The 18,449-nt window shown below is 46.0% G+C and overlaps 1 protein-coding gene and 1 long non-coding RNA gene across 3 annotated transcripts in view; both read left to right on the forward strand.

Annotated features, from left to right (window-relative positions):
* The first annotated feature begins 560 nt into the window (after positions 1-560).
* Positions 561-12,616, forward strand: LOC141169451 (uncharacterized). The gene is made up of 3 exons (XR_012252296.1): positions 561-673; positions 8,808-9,263; positions 11,764-12,616. It is a non-coding gene; the product is annotated as an uncharacterized lncRNA (long non-coding RNA).
* Positions 12,617-13,245: 629 nt separating this feature from the next.
* The window catches only part of C6 (complement C6), an 82,470-nt gene continuing 77,266 nt past the window's right edge, over positions 13,246-18,449 (forward strand). The window contains exons 1-3 of one of the 2 annotated variants that reach the window (XM_073682068.1): positions 13,246-13,317; positions 14,259-14,412; positions 14,693-14,849. In XM_073682068.1, coding sequence (XP_073538169.1) covers positions 14,270-14,412; positions 14,693-14,849 — 300 coding nt within the window. In that variant the 5' untranslated portion in view covers positions 13,246-13,317; positions 14,259-14,269. The remainder of the gene's footprint in view (positions 13,318-14,258; positions 14,413-14,692; positions 14,850-18,449) is intronic. The other variant, XM_073682075.1, reaches the window with a different exon arrangement.

Genomic DNA, 18,449 nt, shown 5'->3' on the forward strand with positions numbered 1-18,449 from the left:
ACAATGCGGGGAAGGGGCAAATGTGGGGATAATGCGGGGAAGGGGCAAATGTGGGGACAATACGGGGAAGGGGCAAAGGTGGGGACAATGCGGGGAAGGTGCCACCACAAGACATCTCAGATCCCATCAACTGCAGAGCACAGCACACAGATCCCCCTTCAGCTGCAGAGCACAGCACACAGATCCCCCTTCAGCTGCAGAGCCCAGCACACAGATCCCCCTTCAGCTGCAGAGCCCAGCCACACAATACATTACAGAGCATTCTCCTATTAGTGGCACTAAAAAGACATTTCTCCTTCTGGTGAGGAGCTAAGCTGCAGGACAGGTGAATCAGTTCCTTTTAAGAAACAATCTACTGGAAGTAAAGAATAAAGGTTCCTATTTGCTACCACTGAACTTTTTATCTAGGTCTTGTGACCGGAGAACCTGCAGAAACCAAAGACCACGTGACCCAAAAACACCGCTGAACCTACAAAACAATAATAAATTGGTCACTAGGTGGCAGCACAGCAATAGAAATGTAGATGGCAGATATCAAGCACAAACGTCCAAAAGACCTAAAGGGGCAACGTCCTGAAATGAGCTCCGGCCGCACTGGACACAGCAACCGGGTAATGAAGGAACAAAGGTGTCTGGTCCCTTCACACCGAAGAGCGACTGGACCCAAAATTATGTATGTACTGCTGAAAGGTATCAGGACACGCAGAGCATCGCAGCTATGATAAAAAGATGTCAGGACGCGCAGAGCATCGCAGCTATGATAGAAAGGAGTCAGGACACGCAGAGCATCGCAGCTATGATAGAAAGGTGTCAGGACACGCAGAGCATCACAGCTATGATAGAAAGGTGTCAGGACACAGAGCATCACAGCTATGATAGAAAGGTGTCAGGACACAGCATCGCAGCTATGATAGAAAGGAGTCAGGGCATAAAGAGCATCGCAGCTATGAAGGAAAGGAGTCAGGACACACAGAGCATTGCAGCTATGATAGAAAGGAGTCAGGGCATAAAGAGCATCGCAGCTATGATAGAAAGGTGTCAGGACACAGAGCATCACAGCTATGATAGAAAGGTGTCAGGACATGCAGAGCGTCGCAGCTATGATAGAAAGGAGCCAGGACACAGAGCATTGCAGCTATGATGGAAAGGAGTCAGGACACAGAGCATCGCAGCTATGATGGAAAGGAGTCAGGGCATAAAGAGCATCGCAGCTATGATAGAAAGGTGTCAGGACACGCAGAGCCTCACAGCTATGATAGAAAGGAGTCAGGACACAGAGCATCACAGCTATGATGGAAAGGTGTCAGGACATGCAGAGCGTCGCAGCTATGATAGAAAGGAGTCAGGACACAGAGCATCGCAGCTATGATGGAAAGGAGTCAGGACACACAGAGCATCACAGCTATGATAGAAAGGAGTCAGGGCATAAAGAGCATCGCAGCTATGATAGAAAGGTGTCAGGATATGCAGAGCATTGCAGCTATGATAGAAAGGAGTCAGGACATGCAGAGCATCGTGGCTATGATACAAAGGTGTCAGGACACACAGAGCATCGCAGCTATGATAGAAAGGAGTCAGGACACAGAGCATTGCAGCTATGATAGAAAGGTGTCAGGACACACAGAGCCAAGCAGCTATGATAGAAAGGAGTCAGGACACAGAGCATCGCAGCTATGATAGAAAGTTGTCAGGACACGCAGAGCGTCGCAGCTATGATAGAAAGGAGTCAGGACACAGAGCATCGCAGCTATGATAGAAAGGAGTCAGGGCATAAAGAGCATCGCAGCTATGATAGAAAGGTGTCAGGATATGCAGAGCATTGCAGCTATGATAGAAAGGAGTCAGGACATGCAGAGCATCGTGGCTATGATAGAAAGGTGTCAGGACACACAGAGCATCGCAGCTATGATAGAAAGGAGTCAGGACACAGAGCATTGCAGCTATGATAGAAAGGAGTCAGGATACGCAGAGCATCGCAGCTATGACAGAAAGGTGTCAGGATACGCAGAGCATTGCAGATATCATAGAAAGGGGTCAGGACACGCAGAGCATCGTGGCTATGATAGAAAGGTGTCAGGACATGCAGAGCATTGCAGCTGTGATAGAAAGGAGTCAGGGCATAAAGAGCATCGCAGCTATGATAGAAAGGTGTCAGGACACGCAGAGCGTCGCAGCTATGATAGAAAGGAGTCAGGACACAGAGCATCGCAGCTATGATAGAAAGGAGTCAGGACACGCAGAGCATTGCAGCTATGACAGAAAGGAGTCAGGGCATAAAGAGCATCGCAGCTATGATAGAAAGGTGTCAGGATATGCAGAGCATTGCAGCTATGATAGAAAGGAGTCAGGACATGCAGAGCATCGTGGCTATGATAGAAAGGTGTCAGGACACACAGAGCATCGCAGCTATGATAGAAAGGAGTCAGGACACAGAGCATTGCAGCTATGATAGAAAGGAGTCAGGGCATAAAGAGCATCGCAGCTGTGATAGAAAGGTGTCAGGACACGCAGAGCGTCGCAGCTATGATAGAAAGGAGTCAGGACACAGAGCATCGCAGCTATGATAGAAAGGAGTCAGGACACGCAGAGCATAGCAGGTATGACAGAAAGAAGTCAGGGCATAAAGAGCATCGCAGCTATGATAGAAAGTTGTCAGGACATGCAGAGCATTGCAGCTATGATAGAAAGGAGTCAGGGCATAAAGAGCATCGCAGCTATGATAGAAAGGTGTCAGGACATGCAGAGCGTCGCAGCTATGATAGAAAGGAGTCAGGACACAGAGCATCGCAGCTATGATAAAAAGGAGTCAGGGCATAAAGAGCATCTCAGCTATGATACAAAGGTGTCAGGATATGCAGAGCATTGCAGCTATGATAGAAAGGAGTCAGGACACACAGAGCATCGCAGCTATGATAGAAAGGAGTCAGGACACAGAGCATTGCGGCTATGATAGAAAGGAGTCAGGACATGCAGAGCATCGCAGCTATGACAGAAAGGTGTCAGGATACGCAGAGCATTGCAGATATCATAGAAAGGGGTCAGGACATGCAGAGCATCGTGGCTATGATAGAAAGGTGTCAGGACACACAGAGCATCGCAGCTATGATAGAAAGGAGTCAGGACACAGAGCATTGCAGCTATGATAGAAAGGAGTCAGGGCATAAAGAGCATCGCAGCTATGATAGAAAGGTGTCAGGACACGCAGAGCGTCGCAGCTATGATAGAAAGTAGTCAGGACATGCAGAGCATCGTGGCTATGATAGAAAGGTGTCAGGACACACAGAGCATCGCAGCTATGATAGAAAGGAGTCAGGACACAGAGCATTGCAGCTATGATAGAAAGGAGTCAGGGCATAAAGAGCATCGCAGCTATGATAGAAAGGTGTCAGGACACGCAGAGCGTCGCAGCTATGATAGAAAGGAGTCAGGACACAGAGCATCGCAGCTATGATAGAAAGGAGTCAGGACACGCAGAGCATAGCAGGTATGACAGAAAGAAGTCAGGGCATAAAGAGCATCGCAGCTATGATAGAAAGGTGTCAGGACACACAGAGCCTCGCAGCTATGATAGAAAGGAGTCAGGACACAGAGCATCGCAGCTATGATAGAAAGTTGTCAGGACATGCAGAGCATTGCAGCTATGATAGAAAGGAGTCAGGGCATAAAGAGCATCGCAGCTATGATAGAAAGGTGTCAGGACATGCAGAGCGTCGCAGCTATGATAGAAAGGAGTCAGGACACAGAGCATCGCAGCTATGATAAAAAGGAGTCAGGGCATAAAGAGCATCTCAGCTATGATACAAAGGTGTCAGGATATGCAGAGCATTGCAGCTATGATAGAAAGGAGTCTGGACATGCAGAACATCGTGGCTATGATAGAAAGGAGTCAGGACACACAGAGCATCGCAGCTATGATAGAAAGGAGTCAGGACACAGAGCATTGCGGCTATGATAGAAAGGAGTCAGGACATGCAGAGCATCGCAGCTATGACAGAAAGGTGTCAGGATACGCAGAGCATTGCAGATATCATAGAAAGGGGTCAGGACACGCAGAGCATCGTGGCTATGATAGAAAGGTGTCAGGACATGCAGAGCATTGCAGCTATGATAGAAAGGAGTCAGGGCATAAAGAGCATCGCAGCTATGATAGAAAGGTGTCAGGACACGCAGAGCGTCGCAGCTATGATAGAAAGGAGTCAGGACACAGAGCATCGCAGCTATGATAGAAAGGAGTCAGGACACGCAGAGCATTGCAGCTATGACAAAAGGAGTCAGGGCATAAAGAGCATCGCAGCTATGATAGAAAGGTGTCAGGATATGCAGAGCATTGCAGCTATGATAGAAAGGAGTCAGGACATGCAGAGCATTGTGGCTATGATAGAAAGATGTCAGGACACACAGAGCATCGCAGCTATGATAGAAAGGAGTCAGGACACAGAGCATTGCAGCTATGATAGAAAGGAGTCAGGACATGCAGAGCATCATGGCTATGATAGAAAGGTGTCAGGATACGCAGAGCATTGCAGATATCATAGAAAGGTGTCAGGACATGCAGACAATCGCAATTCTGATTGAAAGGTGTCAAGATATGCAGAGTATTGCGGCTATGATAGAAAGGTGAAAAAAACACAAAATTTGAGCTTGGTTTAAAATGGTATACATGCAGCACATAAATGCATGTTTCACAATGGCCATGAATCAGAAAAACCTACAATAAGCAAAATGAAAATAAACCCTGCTGTAAATAAATAAAAAGCAAGTGCATTTAAATAAAATAGGGTTCTTAATAACACTGTTTTTGATCAAAAATAGTATATAAACCATCCCACCAGCGACAAGGTGAACCCGTTCGGGATAGAACGTACTCTGCCTAATATTAAAAACCTTACCATGTGTCAAAGTTGACCTCTGTGTGTATAAGGGCAGACTTTGGCCCCGGTCCCAAACTAGGTATATTTTTCATTCTGTGCAAACCTGGGTGCGGCCTCCCTTCCTAGAGCTGGACAACACATTTAAAAGCTTCCCTTGGCTGGTGTTCCTAGTTTGGGATCGGGGCCTCAGTCTGCCCTTATTCACACAGAGCTCAACTTTGACACATGGTAAGGTTTTTAATATTAGACAGAGTAGGTTCTATCCCGAGCGGGTTCACCTTGTCGCTGGTGGGATAGCTTTCATACTATTTTTGATCAAAAACAGTGTTATTAAGAACCCTATTTTATTTAAAAATAAACACAGAACACACAAAGCATCGCAGCTATGATAGAAAGGTGTCAGGACATGCAGAGCATCGCAGCTATGATAGAAAGGTGTCAGGACATGCAGAGCATTGCAGCTATGATAGAAAGGAGTCAGGACATGCAGAGCATCGCAGCTATGATAGAAAGATGTCAGGACATGCAGAGCATCGCAGCTATGATAGAAAGGTGTCAGGACATGCAGAGCATCGCAGCTATGATGGGAAGGTGCCAGGACATGCAGAGCATCGCAGCTATGATAGAAAGGTGTCAGGACATGCAGAGCATCGCAGCTATGATGGGAAGGTGCCAGGACATGCAGAGCATCGCAGCTATGATAGAAAGGTGTCAGGACACGTAGAACATTACAGCTATGATAGAAAGGTGTCAGGACAGGCAGAGCATCGCAGCTATGATAGAAAGGTGTCAGTACATGCAGAGAATCGCAGCTATGATAGAAAGGTGTCAGGGCATGCAGAACATCGCAGCTATGATAGAAAGGTGTCAAGAGACAGAGCATCGCAGCTATGATAGAAAGGAGTCAGGTCATGCAGATAATCGCAGCTATGATTCAAAGGTGTCAGGATATGCAGAGCATCGCAACTATGATAGAAAGGTGTCAAGATATGCAGAGCATTGCAGCTATGATAGAAAGGGGTCAGGACACGCAGAGCATCACAGCTATGATAGAAAGGGGTCAAGACACACAGAGCATCGCAGCTATGATAGAAAGGTATCAGAACATGCAGACCATTGCAGCTATGATAGAAAGGGTTCAGGACTTTTTGTATTATAAAAGTTAAAAAAAAACTTACAATAAACATAAATGAGAAAACTCAAAAACTTTAAGTCCAGGACTTTCAGTCACTCTGTCATTCATCACCAGTGCCGGCCTGGTACATAACAGAAAGATAATTACAGAATAAATAAACCATTATGTATCCAGTCACTAGCCATAAATGACCAGTCAGTAGCCAATCATGTCCAGTCACTAGCCCAGCACATCATCACTTTCATCATCTCACATCACACTCCCCATCACTCTGTATATTATTTTTCATTGTGTTTGCTGCACATCATTCACACCACAAAGTACGATAGGAGAGCAGGCGGTTACTGACAGCACCTAAAAGACTAGAGAAAATAGTTAATAACTGAAACCTGAAGAAAATCCGGCCCACTGCAGAATACAGAAAGAGGAACATGAAAATGTAACTAAATAGAAAAGGAAAAAAGATATAATTGTTTTCCAGCATTACAGAAACCTCCCCATAATACCCCAACTATAACATATATATTCTCACATGTAAAGCGCCATGGAATGAAATGGCGCTATAATAATAAATAATAATAATATACAATAATATTAACCATAACAACCTACAGCACACGGAGTATCGAAGACCTCAGCAACATAAAAATATTACATAACAAAACCTATCCGCTTACCCATGAAGGCTCAGGCTCGGCACCTACAAGCCCTACATCACTGTATACCCACCAGCACAAAACTCTATGGTGTCAGCAGCAGCCCACCACCAGAAAAGGAGACAACTGGACTAGGGCACACTAAAAGAAAAGCCCCTCCAGAGGAGAGCGGCCCTCCGTGTACCCAGTCTCTCATACTCCAGAGAACGCACCTTCACCAGGTCACCGAGTATGGTCCTAAACACATCGTCCACTGGGAGGATTTTCCGTTGCGTCGATACTAAGCACCGTGCGTTCCACGTGTGATACCTAACCACTGCGCTAACTAGAAATAAGGTGCAGCGGTCCCGACCACCCAGGTCCCCGAATGCTCCATAGGCCCATTCCGCATAAGAGAGACCGGCCAGCCGGGGCCAGCCAATGGAGGCGCCCACCCTGTTGTACACCTCTGTGTTAAAGGGACAATAAAGCAGGAAGTGGTCCATGCTTTCAAGCATGGTACCACAATGCTCCCGAGGACAGTTCCTGTCCTCAGAGCTCCTACACTTCAGATTGTCCCTCACACACAGTTTCCCATGGAAGCAGCGCCAAGCCAAGTCCCAAAACTTTGAGGGGATCCTGATAGAATTCAAAAGATGCAGACCCACCCCAAGATCCCGACTTGATCAATTCCTGAGCACCAGAGGCTTCAGAACCCTTTTTTCAAGGAGCTTCCTCGGCAGAGTCCTGACCTCCCACATTCCCAGACCCCACCGGCGTTTTACCTTCAGAACCACGGTAGCGTAAGCCGGGAGATGTCCATGCGGTGTGCGGAGATCCTTCACTTGTCCTCCTGTCTCCCATTCCTGGAAGAAAGGCTGAAACCATCCCCTACAGGAGAATACCCACGGAGGAGCCAGCTCTTTCCAAAGGTTTGCAATATTGATCTTAATAAGGTATTCACAAGGAATACCACAGGGTTGACCATACCCAACCCTCCTAGTCTCCTCGTATGGTAAGTATCCTCCCTCTTGACCAGGTTCACTTTATTTCCTCATAACAATTGAAAGAACAATCTGTAGACCCGAGTCCAGAGAGGCTCCGGAAAGATGCACACACGAGGACACAAAGATGTTAACATCATCAACATACACCACCACCCTCAGAGGGGCTTCCTGAGCTGCTCGGTTCATCAAGACCCCCGTTAATGGTCCACACTCCACTCCCCTAAAGAATGGGTCAATTACAAACACCAACAGCAGCGGGCTGAAAGGACAACCCTGGCAAACACAAGACGCAACCTCAAAAGAGCTGCCAATCCAACCGTTCACAAGCAGGAAACTCTCTGCCCCAAACCCAAGACTCACAGCCCTCCTGGGAAGAGAGCAGGCCTGGGACAGAAACATTTCATGATCTAGCTTATCTGCAAAAGCAAAACCAGACATAGTTGATCCAGAACTTGGCAGCAATGGAATGAAGGTGTCAGGGAATCACATTGGTTATGTAGGCGGCTTTAATGTCATGGATGATTGTAATGTTACTATTCTGCTTTATCTAGTTTTCCAGCAGTACCATAGAGCTATCAGTAACTTCTCCACTCTATAATGCTAATGAGGTAACTCTGCTCATTCTGTCCCAGTCTACACAGCAAAGCTGACAAGTGAGCTCTATAAAACAGAATGCGTGTCTACTGTGTGCTCTAGTGGCCAGTGTGAGAACTGCAGTATAGATTTCAAGATTTTTCTAAATGCCTAGCCAAAAATTTGCTTCAAATGTCATTTTCTGATGATTCATTCCCATCGATTAACTATTTCTGCTTCTTCCAGTCCCCAGTTATAAAATAAATCCCAGTAATGTCCCTGATATAACAATAAATTGGGCTACATTTCAGTCGGTTTCAGAATTGCGGAACACGGGGGGGTCCTTTAAGGATGTTCTTCTTTTCCGCGGAGATACTTGACAGAAATCACTTTTTGTTCCATAAAACTGATTTGTGTTGAAGTTCAGAGTCGCGTCCTTGCGCGGCCGTTGAATAGTCAGAGGATATAGTTGCTAGGAGACGCTAAAATAACGCGGCAATCCGTGCGAGGACCACAATTGTGGCATGATGGAGCGGAGCGGCTCAGCGTCCTATGGGCTGTTAACCTTTTCTAATTCATATTTCAGAAATGTCTGTGGAGTGGAAAGGTGCACCTCGGATAATGAACGAATACATCAGTACCCGGTGGTGTGCGCAGAAATTACTGATGAGATCCTTCTGCTTTATCCCCATCCTGAACTTTTCTATCTCATATTAGTCACGTTCTCCTTACCGACTTTTCAAAAACCCTCAAGACATTTCTATGAACGATGTCACTGGGAAAGAAAGTCATGATCAATACAATTTAAAGGGGTTCTCCAAACTTTCCCATCAATAACCTGAACCCTGCCGATCAGTACAGGATAGACCATCAATGTTAACTCTTCATGCTTTGTGCAGTAAATGTAGGTGTAAGAAGACAGCACTAAAAGAGGAATCTGCTGGGAATCATCTTCTCGTTCCAGCACTGCTGCTTTCCTGGTCTCCATCGATGATGTCACTTCCACCAGTGACCCGACCACTGAGGCATTGTTCACCCATGGGTATCCTCCTCCACAGCCGTCTTTCCCTTGACCATTCTGGATGTCGTCTCTGCAACCTTGAAATTGATTCTCTTGAGTTTCCTCCTCAATCTTCACTTGTCCTTCCTAGGTGTCCTCCCCCACTGCAGTCCTAGCCCTCTGAAATCTTACCCTTGTTCCTCCTGGGTGTCCTCTTATGCAATCTTTCACTTTCTCCTCCCTGGGTGTCCTCCTTTTCTGCAACCTTCACATTGTTCTTCATGGAAGTCTTCCTCTTATGTAGCTTTCCTTGCTGTTCCTGGGTGTTATTTTCCTCTGCAGATTTCCCTTTGTCCCTTCCTAGGTGTCCTTTTGCTCTGCATCTTTCCCCTTGTTTCACTTCCATGAAGCCCTCCTTTGCAGTCTTCCCTTGTGTTGTTGACCTCCTCCTCTGCAGTCATCCACTTGTCTCCTCTGCGTGTCTTCCTTCTCTGCAGTCTATCCTTTGTGATTTTCTGAGTGTCCTCCTCCTATGCTGTTTCCCAGTTGACCCTCCCTTGGTGTACTCCTTTTTTGAAGTCTTCTCTTATCCCTCCTGGGTGTCCCCCCTCCCCCCCAATCCCTCCTCAATCTTTCTCTTGTTCCTTCTAAGTGGAACCCTTTTCTGCAGTTGTTCCCCTGCTCCTTCTGGGTGTCTTTCTACTCTGCACTCTTCACTTGGCCTTCCATGAATATCCTTTTTTTCAGTCTTACTTTATTCCTCGTGGGTGTCTTTCCTCCTGTGTAATCTTCCTTGTTTCTCTAGAATGTCATGCTTCTCTGCAGCCTTCATCTTGTCCCTCCTGGGTATCCTCCTCCTCTGCATCTTTTTTTTCCCTTGTCCTTACTTGGGTGCTTTCCTTTTTTACAACCTTTTTGCTGATCCTCTGTGGTGCAGTCTTCTTTTTGTTCCTCAAGGATGTCCTTCTGTCCTGCAGTCTTCCCCTTGATCTTCCTGGGTGTCCTCTTACTCTTCAACCTTCCTATTAATACTCATAAGTGTCCTCCCCTTCTGCAATCTTCACCTTTTTCCTCATGGGTGTCCTTCTGCTCTGCAACCTTCTCCTTGTCCCTTTCTGTGTATCTTTTGCCACTGCAGCCGTCCCCTTGTTCCTCTTCAGTGCCCTCCTCCTTTCCAACCTTCCATTTGTTCCTCACTAGTGTCCTCCTCCTTTGTAGTTTCCTCCTTGTTCCAATAGGTGTTCTTTTCCTCTGCTGTCTTTTCTTTTGTCCCTCCTGCTTTCCTCCTCTACAGCTGTCACGTTGTTCATCGAGGGGGTCCTCTTTCCTATACAGCCATCATCTTGTCCCTCCTAGGTATTCTCCTTTTTTTCAGCCATCACCTTGTCCCTCCTGAGTGACCTCTTTTCTCTGCAGCTGTCACCTTGTCCCTCCTGGGAGTCCTCTTTTCTCTGCAGCCATCACCTTGTTCCTCTGGGGTATTCTCCTTCTTTTCAGCCATCACCTTGTTCCACCTGGGTATTCTCCTTCTTTTCATCGATCACCTTGTCCCTCCTGGGTATCCTCCTTCTTTTCATCCATCACTTTGTCTCTCCTGGGTATTTCCTCCTTCTTTTCAGTCGTCACGTTGTCCCTCTTGTGTGTCCTCTTTCCTCTTCAGCCGTCACCTTGTCCCTCCTGTGTGTTCTCTGTCCTCTGCAGCTGTCACCCTGTCCCTCCTGGGTGACCTCTTTTCTCTGCAGCTGTCACCTTGTTCCTCCTGGGAGTCATCTTTCCTCTGCAGCCGTCACCTTGTCTCTCCTGGGTATTTCCTCCTTCTTTTCAGTCGTCACGTTGTCCCTCTTGTGTGTCCTCTTTCCTCTGCAGCCGTCACCCTGTCCCTCCTGGGTGACCTCTTTTCTCTGCAGCTGTCACCTTGTTCCTCCTGGGAGTCATCTTTCCTCTGCAGCTATCACCTTGTCCCTCCTGGGTAGTCTTCTTTTTTTCAGCCGTCACCTTGTCCCTCCTGGGTATTCTTCTTTTTTTCAGCCGTCACCTTGTCCCTCCTGGGTATTCTTTTTTTCAGCCGTCACCTTGTCCCTCCTGGGTATTTGTCTTCTTTTCAGATGTCACCTTGTCCCTCCTGGGTGTTCTCCTACTTTACAACCATCACCTTGTCCCTCCTGGGTGTCCTCCTTTGTGGTTCCTTCTACAGTCAGCTTGCTCCTCTAATTCCCACAGTATCTAATTAGCATATTAATATATTTTACCTGTGAGAACACACAGTTCTTTGTATTTCTATATAAACTGTCTGTTCAGCAGATTTCTATCCTCCCACTGTTCCTAGAGGTAAATCTGTCCCTGCGCCTTGCTCCTTTCTCTCAGCCTTCTGTTTTTTTCCCATGGCCCTATTAGTTGTAATACCGAATGTAGTGTAGCGCCCCCTGTCTTCAGTGCATTTTCCATCTTCTCTTATATCTGTTGTATGTCTTATACCTGTTCTTAACTGCTAATGACTTTTTATTTGTTTTTTTCTTGTATTTTTTGCTCTTCTTGTCATTAGGATCCGTTCCGAGTCCAGTCCAGGGTCCACAATCTGCCCGGTGAGGTCTCCATGTAACAGACATTCAGCCCCGATATGAGGAAATCCCAGAAGTGATATTTTGGGCTGTTTCCAATGTGTCTTCACATTTACGGGAACTGTGTTGAAATCCTGTTGATTGCTCATTAGACGGGGGGTTCAGCCCTGAGAATATTTTGGAGGGGTCAAGTAAACAGTGGAGATAAGGAAAGTTACAATCATGTCCTTCCTATTAAATCTGGTCAGCAAAAAAAGCAGAGAAGCTGCGGAGGCAAAATCGTCAGGACTGGAAATGTTTTTCTAAATGAAGCCTTAAATTTAACAGAACTTTTAATTTTCATGAACACAGGACTGGGGAGAGGGGTAAGAGGCGGCTCATGGTGCCACATTGCAAATGGAAAAGGGCTGATATTTATGGGGAAAAAATAATAATAAAATGTGACCGAAATCTGCCTGACTCAACAGTTATATGAAGCCAATGTCTGGCTGCCTCCTGGCACTGTTGGTTTTTCTCACGCTACAGTGTGACCTGCATTGTCTGGCAAAATAAAGTCAGGTCCTGTGCTGGAATAAGGGAGGAAGGGGATAATAATCTGCTAATACCCCAAGAATATCCGCCCCTTTAAGTCTCGGAGCATAAAGTGCAAAGGGGCATTGTATGCTGATTGTAAAAACCCAAGGAGGGGGTTCTGATCCCCAAAAATCCACCACCCCCATCATCAAGGTGGAAATGGGGGGGTTCTTACATACCACTTGCATCCAGGACCTGGAGAATTACCAGAACTTTCCTCCAGGATTAAAGTAAGTCATTGCTCCGTATGATAGTCCCTAATATACCAGCAACAGATTCACAACCAATAGCTAAAGTCAACATGGCACAAACAATTTTTCCACACCTGCCTAAAATGTTTGCACAGTATTGTAGGTATTTTTTATGTTGTGAAAATGCCGCTGTTCTCCTGAATCCGGCGATATTTTTCTTTTGTTCCTGCGCCTCTCCATTCCTGAGATATGGCCCTTTCTTTAATGTATATAAATTTAGTCTTGTAGACAACTGGGCGTGGTCTTAAGGAAGACGCCCACAGAATAGAGTTGAGGCTGACTCCCACTTGGCTGACAAGACTAGATTTATATACAGGAAAGAGAAGGCCGTATCTCACCAACGGAGAGGCGCAGGAAAAAAAGAAAAACGGCGCCGGATTCAGGAGAACAGCGGCATTTACACAAGATAAAAAAACCTACATGTTTATGGGAAAGGCCGAGCTGTCTTATAATAAGAACACTACAATAAATGTAACAATTTAAACAATTTATAAATCACGATCTTTTATGCTTCCAAAAGTAAGTAGTAAAGCCCTGCAGTCTCATACAGCCGAGGGGTAAAAGGAATCCAAAAAAATGTTCTGAAGGGCTTTAACAAACAGTGACAGGGGAAATAGGAGGGATGAATGGTGTAAAATTAACCAGAGTAAACACAGACCCTGGACTTTTAGGTGAGGTGAGTTTGCTACACAGAGAGGAGAAGCTGGCAGCCCGGTAAGGTCTACCCATGTCCTTATAGTCTATCTTTGGGGGGATCCATATGAAATGTTGCCCCGGAGGCAGTAAGGGGGCAGCAGGGTGCGACTTTATAACATGCACTGTCACTTCTGCCTCTTTGCAGCAATTTTAGGGACACTTCAAAGATGCCACATCCTGGTGCAGCTCCTCTATAACATAGGGATAACATAGGGGAGCAGTCCTAGAGGACACAAAGTTATAGGTCACCCAATTACAAATGTACCCCGCCATTACGATATTGGGTTTGTTTTGCCATCCAGGAAAGAAAGAATATTTTTTTGCTTTCCCCTCTAAATCATTTTCCTGTCCCACGACTCCCACTGACTGCTCTGTTTCTTGGGGTTTTGCTTTCCTGACAATGTGACAATTTCTACTTGTTAGAGGCGGTCTTGACCATATACTGATCACAAAGTGTCCCGCCAGTGATCAGTTTTGACTTTTATGGAAACCTAGCAGTAGGTGTTTTATTTCACTGCGGCGCCACTACAGGAGAAGTGAAGTATTACACGGTGTCCACTCACATCACTGAGTACCTATAACATGGGCTTGCCGGGTCCTTCAAAGCAGGAGGTGGTCATTATAACTGCTCTCCATTCTAAGAGATGAGGTCCTTCCTCTATTAATGGGGTATTGAAAATGGAGCTCCTTTACTGAGGTGACCGACCATCACAGAGCGCCCTCTTTCCAAGGGCCACAAAGTCAGCCACATGGGCTTCCTCTTTGGTATGTATCCCCTTCTTGTTCCTCTAGAGTGGTGGATAATACAAAAGATTTATTCTCAGAAATACTTTTATGGTATCTTTTTCTCTTTTTCCATTGTTGTAGCTCCTCAGGGGCGGGCACTCGGCTTTTTAAATTTCTTTTATCAATACTTAGGTAATGAGTAGTAATGTGCATTTTCTTTATTTTTCCTTCAGCATAAACCTCCATGGATTACAACATTTTTCTTGCATGTTTGCTCTTAAGCGCCATTGTTGGGAAGGCGTCTTCTTGTTTTTGCGACCATTATCCCTGGTCCTCGTGGTCAATTTGCTCTAAAACATGTGAACATGGAACTCAAAGTCGAGTTCGGTAGGTTTAATTCTTGGAAGAAATCTTATTAAAATTTATTTATTTCACGTTGCTTTCATAGTGGTAAAATATCCCACAGTAATGCACCCAGACAAGGGCTTGTTTCCCCTTATAGACCCTTTTTAGGATCCGTTCCATGGTCAGCTCCTCATGTCCTTGTGCGAACAATGCAGCTCTGCTGGGGAGTCCTGCAACAATACATTCACATAGCAGGAGGAATTGCTGGTTAGATATTTGTCCTTTAAGAATGTGAATTCTGACTGATATTTTATATATACAGGAATATCAGATATGACGATCACTATTATAGAAATGATTGTGAGCGAATATGTATAAAATACGAGAGTCGATCTTGCAATGAACAGTCGTGTCAAATCAACTGCCAGCTCGGAGACAAGGGGCCCTGGTCTGACTGTGATCCGTGTCTAAAGAAGAAGGTACTGTAATAACAGCAACGTAACAACCATCCTGTACATTAACAAAGACTATTAGAAATGATGCAGTCTTGACTTTAGCTAAAAAATTAAATAAATCAGTTCAAAAATTGCATTAAACTGCGTAGTGTGAACTTGGCCTTATGAGCACTTATCCTGATAATATAGTTATAGAGTCACATCCATCTGTCAAGCTGGTAAAGAAAGATTTTGGGATATTGGAGAAGACCAAAGGCTCCTGGATCAGACAAAGACAGGGTTGTTATGAGCGGACAGAGACGCTTGGGTGGTACTTAGGGGTCTGGAGGGGATAAAAGGGACAAGAGGGGGACAGAAGTGTATGGAGGAATACACAGGAGTCAGGAAGGCACAGAGGAATCTGGAGAGGACAGATGGGTCTGGAGAAGACAATGGAGTCTGGGGGGGGGGGATAGTGGAGTCTGGAAGGGAACAGAGGAATGTGAAGGAAACAGAGGGGTCTGGAGAGGACAGAGAGGTCTGGAGGAGTCAGAGGAGTCTGAAGGGGACAGAGATTTGTGATCTGGTGAAGACAGAGGAGTCTGGAGGAGACAGAGATTCTGGAAGGTACTAAGGAGTCTGCAGTGAAGTCAGGCTGGGACAGTGGAGCCTGGAGGAGGACATAGAGGTCTACAGGTGACCGACGGGTCACGAGGGGACAGGGGAGTCTGGATCCAGTGTAGACAATGCTCTGTGAGCTAAACATCCAGACTGATACATTGTAACAATCCAGCAGAGATCTGTGCAGCTGCTGCTGATGTGTTTAGCTCACAGAGCATTGTCTACACTGGATACATTGTAACAATCCAGCAGAGATCTGTGCAGCTGCTGCTGATGTGTTTAGCTCACAGAGCATTGTCTGCACTGGATACATTGTAACAATCCAGCAGAGATCTGTGCAGCTGCTGCTGATGTGTTTCGCTCACAGAGCATTGTCTGCATTGGATACATTGTAACAATCTAGCAGAGATCTGTGCAGCTGCTGCTGATGTGTTTCGCTCACAGAGCATTGTCTACACTGGATACATTGTAACAATCCAGCAGAGATCTGTGCAGCTGCTGCTGATGTGTTTCGCTCACAGAGCATTGTCTGCACTGGATACATTGTAACAATCCAGCAGAGATCTGTGCGGCTGCTGCTGATGTGTTTACCTCATAGAGCATTGTCTGCACTGCATACATTGTAACAATCCAGCAGAGATCTGTGCAACTGTTGCTGATGTGTTTAGCTCACAGAGCATTGTCTGCACTGGATACATTGTAACAATCCAGCAGAGATCTGTGCAACTGTTGCTGATGTGTTTAGCTCACAGAGCATTGTCTGCACTGGATACATTGTAACAATCCAGCAGAGATCTGTGCAGCTGCTGCTGATGTGTTTAGCTCACAGAGCATTGTCTGCACTGGATACATTGTAACAATCCATTAGAGATCTGTGCAGCCGCTGCTGATGTGTTTAGCTCACAGAGCATTGTCTGCACTGGATACATTGTAACAATTCAGCAGAGATCTGTGCAGTCGCTGCTGATGTGTTTAGCTCACAGAGCATTGTCTGCACTGGATACATTGTAACAATTCAGCAGAGATCTGTGCAGCCGCTGCTGATGTGTTTAGCTCACAGAGCATTGTCTGCACTGGATACATTGTAACAATCCAGCAGAGATCTGTGCAGCCGCTGCTGATGTGTTTCGCTCACAGAGCATTGTCTGCACTGGATACATTGTAACAATCCAGCAGAGATCTGTGCGGCTGCTGCTGATGTGTTTACCTCATAGAGCATTGTCTGCACTGCATACATTGTAACAATCCAGCAGAGATCTGTGCAACTGTTGCTGATGTGTTTAGCTCACAGAGCATTGTCTGCACTGGATACATTGTAACAATCCAGCAGAGATCTGTGCAACTGTTGCTGATGTGTTTAGCTCACAGAGCATTGTCTGCACTGGATACATTGTAACAATCCAGCAGAGATCTGTGCAGCTGCTGCTGATGTGTTTAGCTCACAGAGCATTGTCTGCACTGGATACATTGTAACAATCCATTAGAGATCTGTGCAGCCGCTGCTGATGTGTTTAGCTCACAGAGCATTGTCTGCACTGGATACATTGTAACAATCCATTAGAGATCTGTGCAGCTGCTGCTGATGTGTTTAGCTCACAGAGCATTGTCTGCACTGGATACATTGTAACAATCCAGCAGAGATCTGTGCAGCCGCTGCTGATGTGTTTCGCTCACAGAGCATTGTCTGCACTGGATACATTGTAACAATTCAGCAGAGATCTGTGCAGTCGCTGCTGATGTGTTTAGCTCACAGAGCATTGTCTGCACTGGATACATTGTAACAATTCAGCAGAGATCTGTGCAGCCGCTGCTGATGTGTTTAGCTCACAGAGCATTGTCTGCACTGGATACATTGTAACAATCCAGCAGAGATCTGTGCAGCCGCTGCTGATGTGTTTCGCTCACAGAGCATTGTCTGCACTGGATACATTGTAACAATCCAGCAGAGATCTGTGCGGCTGCTGCTGATGTGTTTAGCTCACAGAGCATTGTCTGCACTGGATACATTGTAACAATCCAGCAGAGATCTGAGCAGCTGCTGCTGATGTGTTTCGCTAACAGAGCATTGTCTGCACTGGATACATTGTAACAATCCAGCAGAGATCTGAGCAGCTGCTGCTGATGTGTTTCGCTAACAGAGCATTGTCTGCACTGGATACATTGTAACAATCCAGCAGACATTGTAACAATCCAGCAGAGATCTGAGCAGCTGCTGCTGATGTGTTTCGCTAACAGAGCATTGTCTGCACTGGATACATTGTAACAATCCAGCAGAGATCTGTGCAGCTGCTGCTGATGTGTTTCGCTTACAGAGCATTGTCTGCACTGGATACATTGTAACTATCCAGCAGAGATCTGTGCAGCTGATGTGTTTAGCTCACAGGGCATTGTCTGCACTGGATACATTGTAACAATCCAGCAGAGATCAGTGCAGCTGCTGCTGATGTGTTTAGCTCACAGAGCATTGTCTGCACTGGATACATTGTAACAATCCAACAGAGAGATCTGTGCAGCTGCTGCTGATGTGTTTAGCTCACAGAGCATTGTCTGCACTGGATACATTGTAACAATTCAGCAGAGATCTGTGCAGCTGCTGATGATGTGTTTCGCTCACAGAGCATTGTCTGCACTGGATACATTGTAACAATCCAGCAGAGATCTGTGCAGCTGCTGCTGATGTGTTTCGCTCACAGAGCATTGTCTGCACTGGACATATTGTAACAATCCAGCAGAGAGATCTGTGCAGCCGCTGCTGATGTGTTTAGCTCACAGAGCATTGTCTGCACTGGATACATTGTAACAATCCAGCAGAGAGATCTGTGCAGCTGATGCTGATGTGTTTCGCTCACAGAGCATTGTCTGCACTGGATACATTGTAACAATTCAGCAGAGATCTGTGCAGCTGCTGCTGATGTGTTTAGCTCACAGAGCATTGTCTGCACTGGATACATTGTAACAATCCAGCAGAGATCTGTGCAGCTGCTGCTGATGTGTTTCGCTCACAGAGCATTGTCTGCACTGAAT

The sequence above is a fragment of the Phyllobates terribilis genome, unplaced genomic scaffold (assembly GCF_046119375.1).
Source record: "Phyllobates terribilis strain yellow unplaced genomic scaffold, ASM4611937v1 Scaffold_1__5_contigs__length_1240528914, whole genome shotgun sequence".
In the NCBI taxonomy this organism is placed as follows: domain Eukaryota; kingdom Metazoa; phylum Chordata; class Amphibia; order Anura; family Dendrobatidae; genus Phyllobates; species Phyllobates terribilis.